This window comes from Rhinolophus sinicus, chromosome 1 (assembly GCF_057876585.1).
Source record: "Rhinolophus sinicus isolate RSI-liver-muscle chromosome 1, RSI-T2T, whole genome shotgun sequence".
Classification (NCBI taxonomy): Eukaryota; Metazoa; Chordata; class Mammalia; order Chiroptera; family Rhinolophidae; genus Rhinolophus; species Rhinolophus sinicus.
This window is the reverse complement of record NC_142501.1, coordinates 116,647,686-116,666,267: the sequence shown is the minus strand read 5'-3', so window position 1 is coordinate 116,666,267 and position 18,582 is coordinate 116,647,686. Positions and strand designations below refer to the sequence as shown.

The following is an 18,582-nucleotide window of genomic DNA, read 5'->3' as shown; positions in this document are numbered from 1 at the left end:
GCCTGTTGAAGTGAAACCCAGTTCTTCCCCCTCATTATCCCAGTCCAGAAAGTGGAATGCTTAAGAGCATCCCGTTGGATTCAGACAGACCCAAGTTCAAATCCTGGTCTTGCCCGTGAGTAGCTGTATGACCTTGGGCAGCAATAACAGTGTTATCGTTACTAATTATTGTTATTTCTTGCCAATGATAGCACAACAACAGGTGACATTCATTACTATTTCTAGGCCCTGCATTTGGTATGCATTTCTCAGGTACTCTTCATAACAACCCTCAGAGATAATCTGCCATTCGTTTTTGTTTTGTTTTTTAAACTTTTACTTATTGAAGTGTGTTTTCCCAGGACCCATCAGCTCCAAGTCAAGTAGTTCTTTCAATCTCGTTGTGGAGGGCGCAGCTCACACTGGCCCATGCGGGGATCGAACCGGCAACCCTCGTGTTACGAACATCGTGTTCTAACCAACTGAGCTAACCGGCCACCCCTGTTTGTTTTTAACTGGTGAGGAAACACGCCCCAAGGCCCATGTACAGTAAATGAGAAAGCTGGACTTTAGACCCAGGCAGCGTGATCTGGACCCCGCGTGCTCGAAGCGCTCTGAGCCTTCTTCGCGGACTTTGTGAAGGTTAAGCCCCACCTCATAGGGCTGGTGTGAGGGTTATAGGATGGGGAGAAGCTTATGCACATTGAGAGCAGACACAGAATGGCTCCAAAATGGGTTCCTGTCATGGCGGACCTCTGGGGCCTTCGGTGTGTGCTTTCACTCAGTGCTGTGGGTCCCGGGTGCCATCACTGCCCTCTGGGTGTCCTTAAGGAAAAGGACACCAGTTCTGTGTGGGGCCATCGCCATCTATTGGTGGGTCTCACCTCTCCCTGGGCCAACTTATCTTTGATATTAGCCTCTATTCTGTCTTCCCAATGTTTCTTTTCTCCTTTCTGATTTTCTAAATATAACATGTGTCTTTTTTTTGTAAAAATACATTTTTGGGAGGATGAAAAAAACTGATGAGAAAGTGACTTTGGTATTTTCCCAAGAGTGTCACTCTTTGGCATTTGTCCAGCGGCATATTTGCAGCCCATTTTTTGAAAGTCTGGAGTTCCAGCCGTAGCGGGGCTGGGCAGAGTTGGAAAAGTCACAGTTCTGTGTTGTTCAGACTGCACTCTGACTGGGCATCCTTTGTAAGCCTTAGGTTCGCTTTGTGGCCATACAGGTCCTCCGGGCACTTGTCCAGCGCCTTTGGGTACCAGAGGGTCCAAGACTGAGTTTTAGGTTCGCCTCAGGGCCAGGCCGGTCAGGAGTTTGTCAGTGAAAGGCTTTGATGTTTGGGAGAAATTCCCAACTCAGCTCAGTCTCCTCTTTCTCTTAACCTTTCTCCCCCCGGCCACGGCCGTCCTCCCTGGTGGGAAGCATGGGTGCTGAGGCAAATGGCCAGGGATCCAGGGAGAGCCTTTCACCTTTCAGACTGACCCAGGCCTGGAGTTCGCTGGCCTGCAGTCCTAAGGACTTGGACCTTTCAGGTATTGTCAGGGCACTGTCAGAGGGTCTCTTAGAGACAGTCTGGGAAACAGATTGTCTGAAAGGATGCCTTGGGAATTTAACTTTCCAGAAGTAGCTGGAAAGTTCAAAGGTTTGGGTTGGTTATAATACACCTGCAGACTGTATACACTGTCGTGCTCCAGGCACTGCTTTCAAAAGGATTCACTTATTAGTGCTTCTAGGTACAGTTAGATTTGAAATATTTAGGTAACCGTGAAACTTAGCATAACCTGTAAATCCTGATTTTTAAATCTCATAGGATGAGGTTTTAAATTTTACCTTTTTGATGTAGAAATATGCAAGTGAACAACGGGAGCTAAAATATTCTGATGGGAAACCCAGATGCAATGTGTTTATTTTATTATCCCCATTGTGACGTTTTTCTGTGGGAAAGGTTATTCACCTCGGGAAAGCACAGAGCTGGGCCCAGAATGAACTTTTGAAAGGAAAAAAATGCAGAGCAAGGATGCAAATCCATCCACAACGATGGGATTTCCTTACCTCTGGGACAGAGGAGTGTAATATGACCTCGCGTCTTGATGCCCAGACCTTAAAGGCAGAAACCTACTAGGGGGTGTGTTTCACGGTGTCGTTAGTCTCTGTCCAAAATCCACTTCTGTGTTATTCACCTGCTCAAAGTCTTCTCAGTGAGTCTCCTCCACCTCAGGACAGGCCCTGCCTGTTGCCTTGCTACGCCCTGATCTGGCTGGAGCCACTCAGAACTCTGTGTAGCACTCTGGAAGGTGTGATAAACCCTTGTACACTTTCCAGAAGGTTCTTAATGTTTGGAGCACGACTGCGTCTTAGAACCACTGAATGCTACCAGTGAGAAGGCCTGTGGATCATGGAGTTGAACTCTTAACGTTTTTGAAGAAACCAAGGCCTAGAGAGGTGGAGTTTTGTGCACAGGTTTCCCAGAGTGTTCATAAAAGAAGTGATGATGTTGGTCCCGCAGTTTGGTGAATAGTAGCTGCGCTGAGTGAGTGCCCACAGACGTGCCCGGATGGTAGAGTGCTCAGCCGCGTTTCAGCCGGTTCTACAGCCACACCCATCATCCTAACAGGTGGCTGACCTGAGGGTTGGGGAAGTTAGTACACTTTGCCCAAGATCTCATGACAGTTTTCTTTTTCTTACACTGAGGCCACGCTGGTTTTTCTTCACTGACATCTTAAAAAAAAAAAAAATTACTTCATGAATTGGTTACGTGACCAGGGGAGGGACTATGAAAAGAACTGTCTTGATGTTTATTTCTGGAAGAATGTTTCTCGTAGTGATAGATAATAGCCACTTACAGAGGGTTTTTACTTCCAGACATTTCTATCTCAGCTTTCCTGTCTGGCATTTGAATTACTTGATGCTCAGTGAGGAAACCGCCCTTCTCCCAACGCCAGGTGCAATGCTTTACCTGCTGCGATGGCCTCCACACAGCTCAGGGGCTCCCCCTACTGCCAGTGAACTGTGACTCTGTCACCTAATGGAAGCAGTATTTATTGGCCCAGTTCAAAGGGTCTGAGGAGTGTGAACATAAACCAGACGCGGCCTTTGCAGTGAAGAGATGATAAGGTTTAGATACATATTGCTGTCGTACAAGGTGGGGATCAGAGAATACAGGAAAAGGGAACAAAGAAAATTCCAGAGATGTTTAGAGGTCAGAGAGTGTAATTGCGGCTGTGGAATTAGAGAAGCCTTCGTGGAGATTTGACATTTATCTGCAGAGCTGAGTGACGTTTGGCTCTGTGGCATCCCGGGGATGGGTGGACGAGGGTCGGCGCCCCTGCTGGAGGGAACGGTGCGGCAAAGGTGCGGCTGAGAAGGCAGAGAGGTGCCAACGGAGCAGTGCGTGCCCGGCACTGTTCAGTCAGAGCACAGACGGGGTCTGGGAGATGGAAGCGCTCCATGGCTCCATGATTCTCAGGGGCCTTTCCCAGCCTTGGCAGCGATGAGGAAGAGGGTTGGCAGAGGGAAGGAAGTCCAAGGGCCTTTAGATGGTTGTTGCCATATGTTGGTCATGGCTCCGGGCTGGACCGTCACTGAGAAGTGGCCTGAACCAGCTCCCAGATGCTTCCTCCGCCGCCACCACTCACGTCTGTGGGGAGAGTGACAGAAGTTGCTACTGGTCAGTTCGCCCCCTGCCGGCTCCCAGAGTGGTCTTCTGTTTGAGGGGTACAGGGACTCCTTCAGCCTGGTTCAGGCAGGCTTACCGTCTAGGCACTTGACTTGGGCTGAGGGGCTTCCATGTTGTGAAGAAGGGCCACGCCGTGGGAAGAAGAAGGGAACGCCAGCACCCTTGTGTCTGGCAGGTGCTCCAGCGCCCACCCACTCTCTCTCCGGGACCAGCTTCTCTCCCAGGAGCCGGGCCGGGGCCCATCCTGCTGCACTGTCCTGGGGGAGGAGCAGGACTTCCCAGACACCAAATCGAAAGAGAAATCAGAAGAAAACAAGCTAGAACTTACTGACTGGGCTCAGCACGGAAGCCGGGTCATTCTGCTCACTGAAAGCTCGCCCACCTCCCGGCCCCGCGGCCCAAGACGTGTCTGTGCGCGGGCACCGACCCCCAGGAAAGACTGGCAGTGGGCCTCTTTGTGGGACTAGTGAGAACGAAGGGAGGTTGGTGGGAAGGGGGCCGGCGAAGTGAGGAACCATGGAGATCAAATCAGTAGGACGTAGGGGAGTCGCCCAGCATTTGAGAGCACCTTTGCCTTCTCGCTGTCACCGTCACAGTCACCGCTGAGCGGTCGCGCAGGCATCCCAGACTCACCTCCGGCCTGCGGAACTCCGGGCCTGGTTTCCTGTCTGCTCTGCGCACGGCCTTCCCAGCTCAACAGCCCTCACCCTCCAGGGGCTGAGGCCGTCGTCCTGGTCTGTAAGGAAACCTCCGAGGCTTTGCCTTCAGAATATACCGTGATGGGTCTGTCTGAGCCATCCTGGCCTAAACCACCTCGTACCTGCGTTCCCGCAGGAGCTGCCTCCCTGGCTCCTTCCTTGCCTGCTTCGGTCCATTCTCCACTTAGTAGCTGAGAGTGATCTTTTAAAAACGTGAGTCAGGTCTTGTCACCTCTCTGTGCAAAACCTTGAATGGGCCCCCATTGTCCCTCAGGATAAAGGCCAGAGTCCTTACAGGGGCCTTCAGGTTCCCACATGGCCGTGCCCGTTACCTTTTACTCCTGTTACCTCTTACTCTCCTGCCCCCACTTACCTCCCTGTCCTCACTGTTGCTCGCTCCCTTCCAGCTGCACTGGCTTCCTTGCTATTCCTTATACCCATCAGGCTGATTCCTGCTTCATGGCCTTTGCAGGGAGGGAAAGGCTTTTCCCTCTGTCTGCCACGCGCTCCCCCGGGCTCCCCTCCCCCACTGCAATACCGACCTTCCCAGGCGCTAATCGCTTTGATTGGTGTCACTGAGATAACCTGGGGTGCAGGGCCAAGCAACAGATCCTTGTATGGTAACGTGTGGGCCTCCTGGTCTACTGATTAACTAGGAAAAAAGTGCGTTTGGCCCTTAAAGACAAGTGGGAATGCGGAGACTTGTGTATGGTGCATTGCAAATTTCAACCCAGGGCACATTTTCCTGAGGGCCAGCGTGTTAGTCAGGTGGCTGTGATGGGACCACTGAATCAACATGGGCCAGGTTTGTAATTCCTTTGGTGAAGGTGGGAGGTGTTCTTTATCAAAAGGTCATTGCGGGTGGCATTTATGGAGTGTGCGGTGTAATTTGTTACATGTGTGTTACCATTTGGTAATTTTGAGGCTTGATTATATAGTTATAGCTAAAATACCTAACCAAATGGCACATCTATAATTTTTCTGTTTTCAGTTCTTCTTTGGATGTTTATCCTCTTTATTTTCATGTTAATTTTCAAAAGATTTTTTTCTACAGAAATATTAAACATCATAATTCGGTAGACAGACCATGGGGTTTGAGATCAGAGGACATTCATTTTCATTCATTTTTGAGCTCTGTACTGTCTGGCAATATTAGCATGGAGGAGTTATTTAATTTTTGTTCCTCCGTTTTGTCTATAAAGTGAAGATTCTAGTTCTCCTGCTGTTAGGGTTGTCTCTGGGATCAGATGTGCTCACCTGCCCGCAGACGCCGTGTCTAAAGCACTAGGTCATTTTTGGCTGCCACTTGAAACAGCATTTCCTGTTGGTGGCATTAGCGGATGGCACTGTCCTGGGACATTTCAGGAATTCGGGAAAACATCACTGATGACTGAAACCAAAATTCCTGCTTGTTGCCGATGGCCGTTGGACCTGTTTTCTGTTTCTACACATCTTTATTCTTTTCCAATGCTCCCCCCCACCGCCATGCCAGAGTCCACGGAAGCGCACCCCTGTGTCCTCTCCTCCTTGTAGACACACACACACATGCAAATGTTTGATTTCATGGGCAGAAATAAAGATAGAATCTGTCTTTATTTCGTCTAGAAGCATGTTCATGAAGGACCTCTCCACTTTTTCTGTTTTGTACAGATTTGATTTGGCTCAACATTTATTCAGCCTCTGCCACGTGCCAGGCACCTTGCTAGACCAGGTATTTAACCTGGAAGAGAGGTGGTTCTAAGTCCTGTAGGGAATAGACAGAAACCTGTGGTCACCCTGTGCTAGGATGCTTTCTGTGGCGGATGTACACCTACACCACTGCTGGGGCCCCCAGGGCACAGAGGGGACCATTCTCTAGACTTCCCTGGAGAGGTGGGGGAGGCAGCACTACTGGGCGTGAGCCCCTTCATGTGGGGCTCACCATTCCGTCCAGGGGCATAGAACTGGCTGCAGAATTAGTCGGCATGTCCTCTGGGCTTTCTAGGGAAGGCCCGATGTCAAGTACTCTGCCTGAGACCGTGCGTCATGTGGTTTTTGGTCTGGAAAGTAAGGTCATCATATAGGGCCAGGGAAGCATCAGGTGGCGTGTTAATTATCTTGGAACATTTGCCAGGTTTGCTTTGGGGGCAGGGGAGCAGGGATGGGGTCAGGACCAAGAGATGTGCCTTGGGGTCTACGGCAGTTGGATACTTGCCAGATGGTTCCAGCCTGACGCTCAGCCAGTCTTGTTCCTTCCAGCTCCGACCCCCATGAGTATTTATTTACTTCTACCCTGTTTCCCTGAAAATAAGACCTGGCCAGACCATCAGCTCAAATGTGTCTTTTGGAGCAAAAATTAATATAAGACCCGGTCTTACATTACTATAAGACCGGGTTTAATATAACACAATATGATATAGTATAGTATAATATAATATAATATAATATAATATAATATAATATAATATAATATAATACTGGGTATAATATAATACAATATACTGGGTATAATATAATATAATACCGGGTCTTGTATTCATTTTTGCTCCAAAAGATGCATGAAATCTGATGGTCTGGCTAGGTCTTATTTTCAGGGAAACAGGGTATCTCATTAAATGTAACATACGTTCAGAGCACCTACTACGTGTGGGGTTAAGTTGGTCTTTAGAGGTGGTGGTGGGAAGCGTCCTGTGTGACCTGAAACTCAAGGTGTGACCAGCAGTGAGCAGAGCCAGGCTGAGGGACCTGCTTTAGCCTGGGCTGCCCAGAACAACGCGGACACTCTTCTCTCCCCTTTACTCCTCCAGTTCCTTTCGCAGAGCTTCAGAAGAGTTTTCAGTGAGGTAGTAAAGTGGACCCAGGCGGATGGCTGTTTCGCGGGTGTGCCGTGCACAGCTGCGCTGGGCCTCTGCATGTGTGCGAGGCGGCTTTGCAGAAAAGACTACATAGGAGTCTCCTCTTTCTGTTTCAGACAGCCCTTTGGAGGACCCTGACCTTAAGGACACATACCTCATCCCAAGAAACATCATGGCTGAGCCAGACTATATTGAAGATGACAATCCTGAGCTAATTAGGCCTCAGAAACTTGTCAATCCCGTCAAAACATCCCGCAACCACCAAGATCTTCACCGAGAACTTCTTATGAATCAAAAAAGGTAAGAGGGTTTCTGAGCAGTTTTATTAGGTGACTAGTAAGGTAACTAGATTTAATTTTAATTACACGTACAAAGGCTGCAAAGAGGTTTTAGTTTCTTGACCATGTTGGAGGCTTCTTTCTTCCTTCTAGCATCCTTGAGCCAGGGTAACCCTCCCAAAAGGGAACCCGTCTACAGGCGCAGCTGCCGCCACCATGTTACTCAGCGAGAAGTCTGCGGTCCTGTGTCCTTTCTCTAATGGACGCATATTTTAAAATTTGGATGGAGGGGGCTGGATTAAAGATAAAACCGAGTGTCCTAAGTCAAAGAGAAATGCATTATTTCTTAGATTTGTAAAAATTCTGAATTTCCCCCTTACATTTGGGGACGTGTGGGAGTCAGGTGTAAATAATGCCCACTTTCGCATTTGTGAGTGGCGGGGAGAAGTCTCTGAAACCACATCAGACTTAATAGATAAGGACACTCTTTCTTGTGTTTTGCTTTGTTTTTAAGTAATATTTTAAATTATTACTATCATCATTTGTATTATTAAGTTTTTTGGAGAGGAGTAAAACATTTACCTTCTATTTTCCTTGTAAACCGTCTGTTAGTGCCCCCTGTGTCATAACCAATTTTGGGTGTTGGGTTCACGTACTCTGCTTTTTAAGAGGTGCTAGTCAGGTCTAGTAGGCCGGGAAAGCAGAGGGTACGAAGTTACTTATTAGGACACTAAGTTACCTTCTGTATGGAAGAGCCAGTAAGCTCTATTTAGAATTGTTTTCAGATCTTCAGAACGCAACTTGATGTGAATTCTGAGACTATTAGATCCCCCATCCACCCAGTATGCCCCTCCCCCACCTCTCCAGGGAAGTCTACAGAACAGGTCCCCTCTGTGCCCTGGGGGCCCCAGCAGTGGTGCAGGTGTACTTCCGCCACAGAAAGCATCCTAGCATAGGGTGACCACAGGTTTCTGTCTATTCCCTACTAGAGTTAGTACCATGGTTTCCCAGGCAGGATCGCCTCCAAATTCCGTGGCCTATTTAGGAAATTACAGAGTCCTGTTTCGCTTTGGGAATGATGATAATGAATTCGTATTTTTTTTTCTTTGCTATGTCAACGACCACTAGAAGCTAAGCACTTATTCAGAAAGGATCAAACTTGCATTCAGTTTAAAAGCGTGAATCCAGCAGTCCCCCTGGCGTGCACTGGAGCTGAAAGGGAGGAGGTCACATGCTCCCCTGCTAGGGGGAGGGTGTGTTTACAGAGACTTCCTGGGACCGAGTTACCATGTTCTGGGAGAGGCATAGTCCAGAAGGAGAACGGCTATGAAAATGCCCTCTCATTTCCTTTTGAAAAATTTATCTGTAATTAGGCCTTTCCCTCCAAAACGTGACCCTAATGCTTAACTTGGTATGCATATCTTTCAGTCCAGTGGGTAGCTCCCAGGGCTCAGCAAAGAGTGGGTGGAACCCTGTACCTTTGCTCTCAAAGCTGCAAATACGGCTCGCAGCCCTGTAGCAGTTAGTTCAGAGTTTTCCAAGGCACTTTTTAGAGATCGTAAGATAAAAGCCAAACGTCACTGCTTAGTGGAACAAATACTCATATGTATTCTAACTATGAACTCTAAACTCTTTGAAGTATATAATTCTGCTGCTCCTCTGTTTGCCATCTTTTCCACCCAGCTAAATTTCAGGTTAAAAGTCTTTACATTTTGATCTGGTCACAGTCTGCTACTAAGTCTGATTATTAGACCTTTTTCAGGTTCTCAGGCTCTCTAGGTGTTCCCAATTGGCATAAAAAAGGCAGATTTTAAAAAGCAAGTTGTGTGTGTGTCTGTGTGTGTGTGTGTGTGTGTGTGTGTTTGAAAGATCAATGTTTAAGAGATCTTAAAAAACAAGAATATTTCTAAGATAATTTACAGAGATTTTATCTTCTCTAAGATAAAATGTTAGTACATTTGGGGGACAAATAGGGAATACTCAGCTATTCAAACACATCCCTAATATTGGTTCTTTGGCTTGTATGTTTCAGTAAATGGATTCTAGTTCCCAGTGTTTTTAGTTGGTCTTTATTTGACATACTTTGCTAGACAAATATTTCCTCAATAAATACTCGTTGCTGTACAACATGGAAAAACACGGGAAAGTTGAGATAGAAGTATTTGCATTTGAGTCCATGCAGGTAGGAACAGTTCCGGCAAAAATGTTGACAAGGCAGGCGAGACCAGAAGATTCCAAGGTTAAAGATCAAGGGCTTGAAATCCAAATGCACTCTCCCCCTCTACCCTAAGAAAAAAATTAGGCCCGGAGATATTTGGCTGGGGGTGCAGGGGAGCATGTCTGTGAGGGCGTCAGCCAGCCCTTGCCTCTGGCTCAGCTCTCCCAGATGAGGAGGCAGTTTTGCTTTTATGGGTTCAGGGGTGTCTGGAGTTGAGGTGGAGGCAGAGTGGATGTGGACCCTGCCAGTCCCCCCCGGATGTCTTCAGTGCTTTATGTGAAATGTGAAACGTACCTTTAAAAGTTGTCTGTTCATGTCATCACTGGTGGTGGAAATAGCAAGTGTTGCAGCCTTTTTGGAGGGCAGTTTGGCAATAGACATCAAAATATAACATACGCAGACCCTTAGCCAGCAGTTCTACTTCAGTGAATGGAGCCAACAGAAATACTTGTATAAGAGTGCAAATGTGAATGTACAAGAAAGTTCACTGCCTCATTACTTTTAATGGGGAACAATTGGAAACAACCAAGGCTTATTAGTATGAGCGTGGCAAGATTAGGGCACTTCCGGACTGTGATGTTTTGTGCAGATGGTAAGAGGGCTGGAGAAGGGCTTTCTTTGTAAAGGTGTGGAAAGTATGGAGGAGCCTAGACTGCGCTGTTGTCTCTGGGTCCACGGGTCCTTGTTCAGTTTTCGGGGTCACCATTCACATAGAATACACTGTAATTGGGGCTCCCAAGGCTCGTTTAACAAGGAGCGTTCAGGTGTGCTTTCACCTTTTTACATATAGGTATTAGGTTGGTGCAAAAGTAATTGAGGTTTAAAAGGTTAAAAATTGTTGCAAAAACCACAGTTACTTTTGCACCAACCTAATATATATTACCTAACCTATTTTTTTGCCAGGAGCACTTACTGATTTGAAAAATTGGGTTAACCCGCTCTCATAGTCACAGTAAGCAGGCGTCGGGTCAGCTGTTGGCCTGAGTGGTATAGACACTGGCCTTGCACCGGTCGGTCACACAGGGATCGAGAGGACTTGTTAATTGTACAGGTCAGAACTGATGGAAGACAATCACGTGTCGTCGTGTACGGAACGATGCTGTAGTTATGACATTTGGAGAAGCTCATTTCTGTCTGTGCTCTCTCTGCCACGTGACCCAGTATTAGACTCAGAGATTGATACGGCAGGGCTGGCTTGACTTTTCCATTTAGCACAGAAAGTTAAGTGAGCCATGGTGATAAAATATTAACTAAATTTGTATGACTTCTCGAGTGTTCTAAGTGTAGAACGTTTATCACATCAGCCCTATTTCCTGATCTCTCTGTTACTAAGTATTTTATCTTATTGCCACCCTGTGTAAAATCTTTGAAGAGAAAATGAAGACCGTATATTAAGCCCAACATCGTGTATTAAGCCCATTCGTATGTTGCGATAGAATGTCTGCTTAGTGTGTCATACATCAGTGTGTTCAATAGCTTTTGGTAAGCCGGGAGAATTTAATAATAGTTGAGGTTAATTTTGCCAGTGAAAAACAGGGAAAGAAAAATGTTTGAAATTTAAATTATGCAGATAGCTAAATCCTTAATTCTCAAATTTAAATCCCTTAATTCTGTCTCTCATGTCATACTGAAGCTTCTTAATAGTCATGAAACTGAGTGGGTCTTGACTCAGATTATTTACAAACAAATTTTCCCCGTGTTCAATGATACTTAGGTTTACTGTGAACAAAATACCACCAGCAACTTTTATTGTGCTGCTTGAAGATTTAATTTCCAGAATAGGCTGCCTATATGTCAGCCCACCGTCATACAGTCTTTCTTACTGTGAAACCATAATTAAATCACAAAAGTAGCCTATCTCTTGTGTTTCACTGGAAATTTGGGTGACTTGAATATTTTTCTTTTTTTTTTTTAACCAGATTTTGCTAATGAAAATTGGGAAACTGGAGACACATGTTATTTTGACTATGTGTCTTTTGTCAAAAGTGATGTAATACACTGATCTTTAGTCTGTAAACAACTGAAAAATATATTGTGATTTAAAAAAATATGTAGCTAGGAGAGGTGCCAGAATTTTTTTTTTTTTTTTAAGATTATAACTCGATAAATGAGGAAGTGTGACATTGAGGATTAGTTAGTTTACAGGTGTGAGAATGTGGACTTGAAAGAGATTGAGACGCGTGTGTGGTTGAGATCCTTACAACCAGAACACACAGTTTGGAAATTATCTGATTTAACAGTTGTTCAAGTGACTCCATGTTGATTAGTCCCAATACTTGATTAAAGTAGAGAACAGCCAAGGTAGACATCCCTGGTCTGCAGACTAGCGGTTGTCATGAGCAAGACCAGGAAGTGGCCGGAAGGTCCCAGGCCCCTGAGTCCAAGGCTGATTCCACGTGCTCATTTCCTGCAGCCCAGAAAAGCATGAGTTACTGTCCCGTCAAGTGTGTGTGTCCATGGATGAGTGCAAATCCGCTAGCCATCACTTACACCCTGTGCTGCCTGAGATTGACAGTGTTTTCCTTGTTCTGTGGTTTGTTTCATTTTTATTTTAAATGCTCTTAGTAAATATTAGTATCAAGTGGAGATTACTTAAGAGCTAGTGGAGACTGGCTGAAATGCTAGTAGTGGATGGCTTTCCGTTAAAACATCTGCAAACATCTTACTTAGGTGGAGGGTTGCTAAGGAATTACCTACTTTTGGTTTTGTTTCTCCTCCTTTGAAGAGATGGCAAGAATTTATCCCTCAGGAATGTAGCACTTCCCCTGGAGCCTGATTTCCGTGCGTTGCCAATAGTCAGCTACACATCTGAAATAGCTCAGCTCCAGGGAGCAGTGGACTGGGAGTCAGGTCAGAGTTCTCAGTGACCATGCCCCCCCCCAATCCCCCCGTAATGATGAAAACTTGGATGTGCCTTTAGATGTGCAAGAACCCTCTTACAAATCTGAAACTTCGGCAGAGGATTCCAGGGCCATCTTGCTGTTGTTTGAATTTCTGTTCTAACCTCTTGCTAAACTAGATTTATACATGGGCTACATCTTGGGAAGCTTCCCCTAAAACTCTAGGTAGAGCCATCTTGTCTCCATCTCATTTCCATCATCTCCATCTCCATCTCCATCTCCATCATCATCTCCATCTCCATCATCATCTCCACCTCATTTCCATCGTTTCCATCTCATCTCCATCATCCCCATCTCCATCTCCTCTCCATCATCTCCATCTCCTCTCCACCATCTCCATCTCCTCTCCATCATCTCCATCACCATCGCCATCTCATTGCCATCTCCATCTCATCTCTATCATCTCATTCTCCATCTCATCTCCATCACCTCCATCTCCTTAGTGGGTGATCATTACACCCGTCAAATGAGCATGCTCTTCCCTACCTTCCCCAGCCCATCCCACTCTCACTAACCTCCTTCACATAGCCTAGTGTCTGGCACACAAGAGGTGCTCGATACATTTTTATCAAATGAATGGATTTTGCTTACTCTTGGAAGATGCTCTTGCCCTTTCTTTCATGCTCATGGATTTCTGAGACCACCAGTGTTGACTATTAACTAACTGTTAGTAGGCAAAAGGGTAGTAGACCCTTTTTCTGTGGCTGATGTTTTAAATTAAATTTCTGTTCATGAAAGACGTGTCCATTAGATGAAAGCATTTACATTTTGTTAATGCTTTTTTTCAGGGGTCTTGCCCCTCAGAATAAGCCAGAACTGCAGAAGGTGATGGAAAAGAGAAAACGAGATCAAGTAATAAAGCAGAAGGAAGAAGAAGCACAAAAGAATAAATCTGACTTGGAAATAGAACTATTAAAACGGCAGCAGAAGTTGGAGCAGGTAAGGGTGACTGGGTAAAAGTGGTCTTTTAAAAAAATTTTTATTGTGATATATTTGACATTCATTATCATGTAAGTTTAAGGCGCACAGCATATTGATTTGGTACATTTATGTTGCAGTATGATTGCCACTGTATCCTTAGCTGACATCTCTGTCACATCACCTAATTACCATTTCTTCTAGTGGTGGGAGCAATTAAGATCTATTCTTTCAGCTAATTTACTGTTTATGATACAGTTTTGTCTGTAATCACAGGGCTATGTATTAGGTCTCCAGGACTTACTTATCTACTTGGGGCAAGAATGTAAATACCTTAGACACCGCCTCTCCCACCTCCCCACCCCCAAGCTCCTGGTAACCACCATTCTACTCTCTGCTTTTCCAAAGTTCATTTTGTTTTTTGAATTCCACGTGTAAGAGATACAATGTTTGTCTTTCTCTGTCTGACTCATTTCTGAAGTTGTCTTTTTTTTCTCCTGTAAAATAAGGATGTTGGAACAAGCAGAATTTACCAGACTTGTCAGCTTTAAATGTTTATACCATGAAAGGAAAATATGAGGCAAAATGTCAGCAAATGGGCTAAAATACAGTCAAAGTAAAGTCCAGGATTCTATTGAGCCCCTAGAAGAGATTCAGGAGGCGAAGCCCACACCAGGGGCTGTCACTGAATTCACAAGAGTGCTGGGGGCTGAAACAATTCAGTGAAATTGAACTTCACTGAGACCACAGGGCAACTGCGGATTGACCTCAGAATCTTGTTTTCTTAGCCTTGATTTTTAGATTCTCTTCATCTCTCGGTGTTGCTTGTAGTAACCACCCTTTGGCTGCTGCTCGTGTGCAGAATTACCCCAGGAGATAGATATACGTGTGTGTGTGTGTGTGTGTGTGTGTGTGTGTGTGTGTGTGTATGTGTATATATATATTTTTTCCTTTAAACTGGAGACCAGGAGATAATTTCTTCCATTGGGAAACAAAATCATGAGGGGCTTTGGAAAGAGGAGTATTTTGAAAAGCCTCTCAGTTTGTAAATAATTTTCCTGTTTCTGAATTTCATTTAGCTTGAACTTGAGAAGCAGAAATTGCAAGAAGAGCAAGAAAACGCCCCAGAGTTTGTGAAGGTTAAAGGCAATCTTAGGAGAACAGGCCAAGAAGTGGCCCAAGCCCAGGAGTCGTAGGCCAACGCCACAGAGACCGTGCGCCCACCTGTCACGCACAGAAGGCGCCTGCTCAGCGCTTCCTCTCAGGGCAGAAGCCCCTGTGGAGAGCCCCAGCCAGCAGAGTCATCACGTAAAAATGGATTTGGTCTCGGCTCACCTATCATCTGAGTGGATAAATTCCCTGGCACAATTGCAGTTCCTAGTCGCCAAACGAAGGACATTGACCAGCACCTAAGTTGGGATAATGGACCTGTGTCCATAAAGTTCAAAGACTTTAAAAAAAAGAAAAAAAAAAAAGAAAAACAAGGAAGCGGACACTGGAATAAAGTCTTGAGAGTTGCACTGCTTGGTTTTTCTTCCTATCCAAGTTTAGAGGGGCACAGAGCCTTTTTTGTTTGTTAGAAAACCTAAAGAAAATGTGTTTCGTTCTTCCTTTAGTTATCTATGCGATGATTTAGATCGCACAGGAATGCGTTTGATCTGTTACATCCAGTATTTGTCAATTCCATTTTGAGAACCCTCAATTTTCTTGTTCAATTTATGCTTTCATGCATGGTAGTTTTCACACCTGCAAATGTTGATCTTTTTGTTTCGAGCACAGCCATTTCTTTTGTTGGCATCAATAGGGTTTAAAAATGTGTAAACAAAAATATGTTAACAAAAATATGTAAATGTCTATTTTGATCTTCTTTGAATTCCTTTGGGTGCTGCCCCGTGGTCACATGCCAGTTCAGAGGAGGCACACCATATACGTGCATTTATTGCTTTAATAACTCTTAGGGTTTTTTGGTTTTGCTTTTTTAAAATTTCTTGCTGAGCTAGTCCTTTTATAAGAAATAATCTCCCCTCCTTCAGAGGATCACAGCTAGTCCGCATAACCCAAGTTCAATGTCAAAAATAAAGGATCTCAATCTTTTGGTTCCCTCTAGAGCAGCGTGGGGAGTGCTCCCCTGGGAGCTGGGCAAGCGGTTCTCTGGGAGTTTAATGAGAAACAAATGTAAGATTGTTCTTGAGGTCTAATTGGAATATTCATAGCATCTGTACATGTCGAATATTATTAGAATTCAAGCTTTGAAAGTTTCTGTGTAATGGCCACCTATTTCTTTGCCTTTTTTTTTTCCTCTTGTGAAGAAAGACTATTCCCCCCCCACCACAACCCCCCTTGGTTACGACGATGACGTTGATGACTACTGCGCTGCATCTCAGGAAAAGCCCAGGTGAAGGGAGCAGCTGCTCCGGGCTCGCTCTCTAGCCAGCACGCTCCTCAGAGTGAAGCCGAGTACCAGTGACAGCAGAGTTCTTTCACAAAACGCATCTTCTACTGCTGGCATGTCCCTCTGACTGGGGTGGTCTGGGAGAATTTGTGTGGATTCGCCATGTTCTCCACAGAGACGATTGAGCCAGTCATTTATTTCTCCGCTGGAGGCTCTTCTGATAGTTCCTCTACAGGCGCATAGAAAGCTGGATCCCGAGCTTTTCAATCCTTAATAAGCGTAGTGGAAATTGGCTTTGTATGAGAATTGCTTTTGTTTTCAGAGCTGACGATTAGGCTCATATTCGGTCCTCACCTGAGCAAGGTAATAAGAGTACATGCAGCCATCACATACTGCTAGTTAGAGAACGTGTGGGGTAGACCGGGACTGGATTATTTCTCTCATCAGCAAGTATTATTTGAATAAAATAGGAGGTGCTTAAGTTAAAATGTTGCTCTAGAATAGTTTGCTTTGGAAGGATGGAATGGTGGCTGTTTATTCCCATCATTTTTCCTTTTGAGAGAAGAAAGGAAGTTACGTGATCATCTTGAAAGTACATTTCTGATTGCGCCTTGACTGGAGTTCTTTCTTCGTGTATGTGGACTGATGATGTGATTTGTCAAAGATTCAGGACTGGCTCACACATAGCCTTTAATCTAACTGCATGTCAGATCTTTAGATTCTGTGTGCTTGAAGCAGTTCTGTCACTTGATAAAATTCTCAAGGGCCCTGACAGGCTCTTTTAGAGGGACCAATTCTGTTCCTAGAACTTAACCTAGAATTTATTCTTCACTGGGAAAAGATAAATTACAAAAGCCTTTCCCTCCCAATCTCACTCACAAACTTGCAGAATTATTTGTAGTTGGTAGTACAAGGTCTGGCCAAAAGAAGACTTGTAAATAACATACAAGGATGTCTTAGGACTAAACAGTAGAAGGTCCAGGTGGAGAAGCGTTTGGAAGTCGTCAGATCAGCTCGGCTCACAGGCCTGCGTATAAAAAGGCATCGGTCTCCCCCCACACTTTAATGCTGTATAGTCCAAACCCCTAGGATTCATGAACAGCCAGGCAGTTTTGTGCTTTGAGCCACTTTTTGACAAAAATGGCTCCATTTTTCCACTCTGTGGTTTTCTTAAAATAGTTCCGTGTTTTATAGTCTCCTAGTAGTTAAGTAGTGTTGCTTTCTAAGCTATAACAGTTGACTTTATTCTTCTACTCTGAAAAATCTTGACTTGTTTGAGTGTATATAATATATATAAAGGGAGCCTTAATGGATTTGTTTTCATAATTTAATATTTTTTGTATTTGCTCTTGTATAATTGTTTTTAACAGAAAGTATTACAGAATTGAGGGTGGAATTCTTAGAACCAAAGTTATTCTTAATAAAAATCACCAGATGCTTGGACCATGCAGCTGTGTTTGTCTGATCTGTTTAAGACGATGTCTGGAACTGAAAGGAGTGCGGGCTGTGTTCAATTCCAGGATTTAGAAGGTGGTTTTAGGGTCTCCCTTTGGTGACTGTCCTCCTTGACAGCCTTCCCCCCAAATGGGTTATATGTCCTCTTATTTCGTGTCCTCAAGACTGACAAGGGATTACCTCAGACAAATGCCTGCTAAGGGATTACACCACTTTGCATAGAATATGTGGTATTTTAGCAGCAGTTATCCGTCTAGATCGAAGTATTGTGAATTTCAGATAGCTTGGTCAGACAGTGAGAGAGATTTTTTAGGAAGGGCTGTTGTTCAGTGCTTGGGAGCTGGTGCTCCTATGGCATGTCTGAAATGTGGCCATGAAACTATTCTGCTTGTGCAGCTAAGTTGATGTTCCCCTCGCAGAAGTTACTCTGGGAAGCTGCACACATGATGACGTCACACTATGGGTTCCATTAGCTTGGAAGTTCCACTCTCTGTGCTTTTCCAACCCCAAATTAACACTCAGCTTGCTCACCCAACCCCTAGTGTCTTTGGGCTCATTTTTGAAAATCAGATCTACTCAGGGCAGTGAAGATTTGCTGTATGTAAGGTTATACCATGAACTCTGAAGGCCAGTGCAGAAGATGGGTTCCAATAATGATTTGAACAGTAGCTGCGTCCTTGGAACAACTAGACAGTTTCCCAAGTTGACAGTTTTGAGGCTGTCCACTTCCTCGGACCACTAGATGTTTATTTGTTTTTTATAGTATTAGATTTGTAAGAAGACGGGGCAATTAATGTGTTTGGTAAGACTTCAAATGCTGTAGTACAGCTTAAAGAAGTATTAGAATACTACTGTCAAACTTACATTTACTAGTATAAGGAGAAACGAAGTTTTTTCTTTCTAAGGTCTGAGGGTAAATAAAATCTTTATGAGCTAGCCTCACAATTACAACTTCTAATTTTCCTCATGAGAAATTGCAGTCTGTCTATCAATTGGGGATGTTTTCAATGTTAATTGCCAACCACCTTGCTGGTAAAAAGGGTACTTGGTTATTTATGGAAAGTGTGCTCATTGCTCTTGGGAGGTTGTTGCTCCCAGGCCCCTCAAGCTTAGGGAATGTATTTGTGTGTGTAAGTGTTAATAAGCACCCATACATTTGCATGGATATTTATGTTTATATTTATAGTTACTGAAAATCAGAAGTTCACATCAAGATCCCCAGTTCGAACCC

The 18,582-nt window shown here is 44.7% G+C and overlaps 1 protein-coding gene and 1 long non-coding RNA gene across 4 annotated transcripts in view; one reads left to right on the top strand and one right to left on the bottom strand.

Annotated features, from left to right (window-relative positions):
* The window catches only part of FAM107B (family with sequence similarity 107 member B), a 195,317-nt gene extending 177,973 nt beyond the window's left edge, over positions 1–17,344 (top strand). For 2 of the 3 annotated variants that reach the window (XM_019738291.3, XM_019738294.3), the window contains 3 exons: positions 7,307–7,490; positions 13,375–13,525; positions 14,584–17,344. In XM_019738291.3, the coding sequence (XP_019593850.3) occupies positions 7,307–7,490; positions 13,375–13,525; positions 14,584–14,700 (452 nt within the window). In that variant the 3' untranslated portion in view covers positions 14,701–17,344. Of the gene's footprint in view, positions 1–5,017; positions 5,162–7,306; positions 7,491–13,374; positions 13,526–14,583 lie in introns of those variants that run through there. The other variant, XM_019738292.3, reaches the window with a different exon arrangement.
* Positions 3,004–4,985, bottom strand: LOC148759245 (uncharacterized). The gene is made up of 4 exons (XR_016018092.1): positions 4,730–4,985; positions 4,292–4,547; positions 3,735–3,932; positions 3,004–3,619 (listed from the first exon to the last, which is right to left on the bottom strand). It is a non-coding gene; the product is annotated as an uncharacterized LOC148759245 (long non-coding RNA).
* Positions 17,345–18,582: the final 1,238 nt, after the last annotated feature.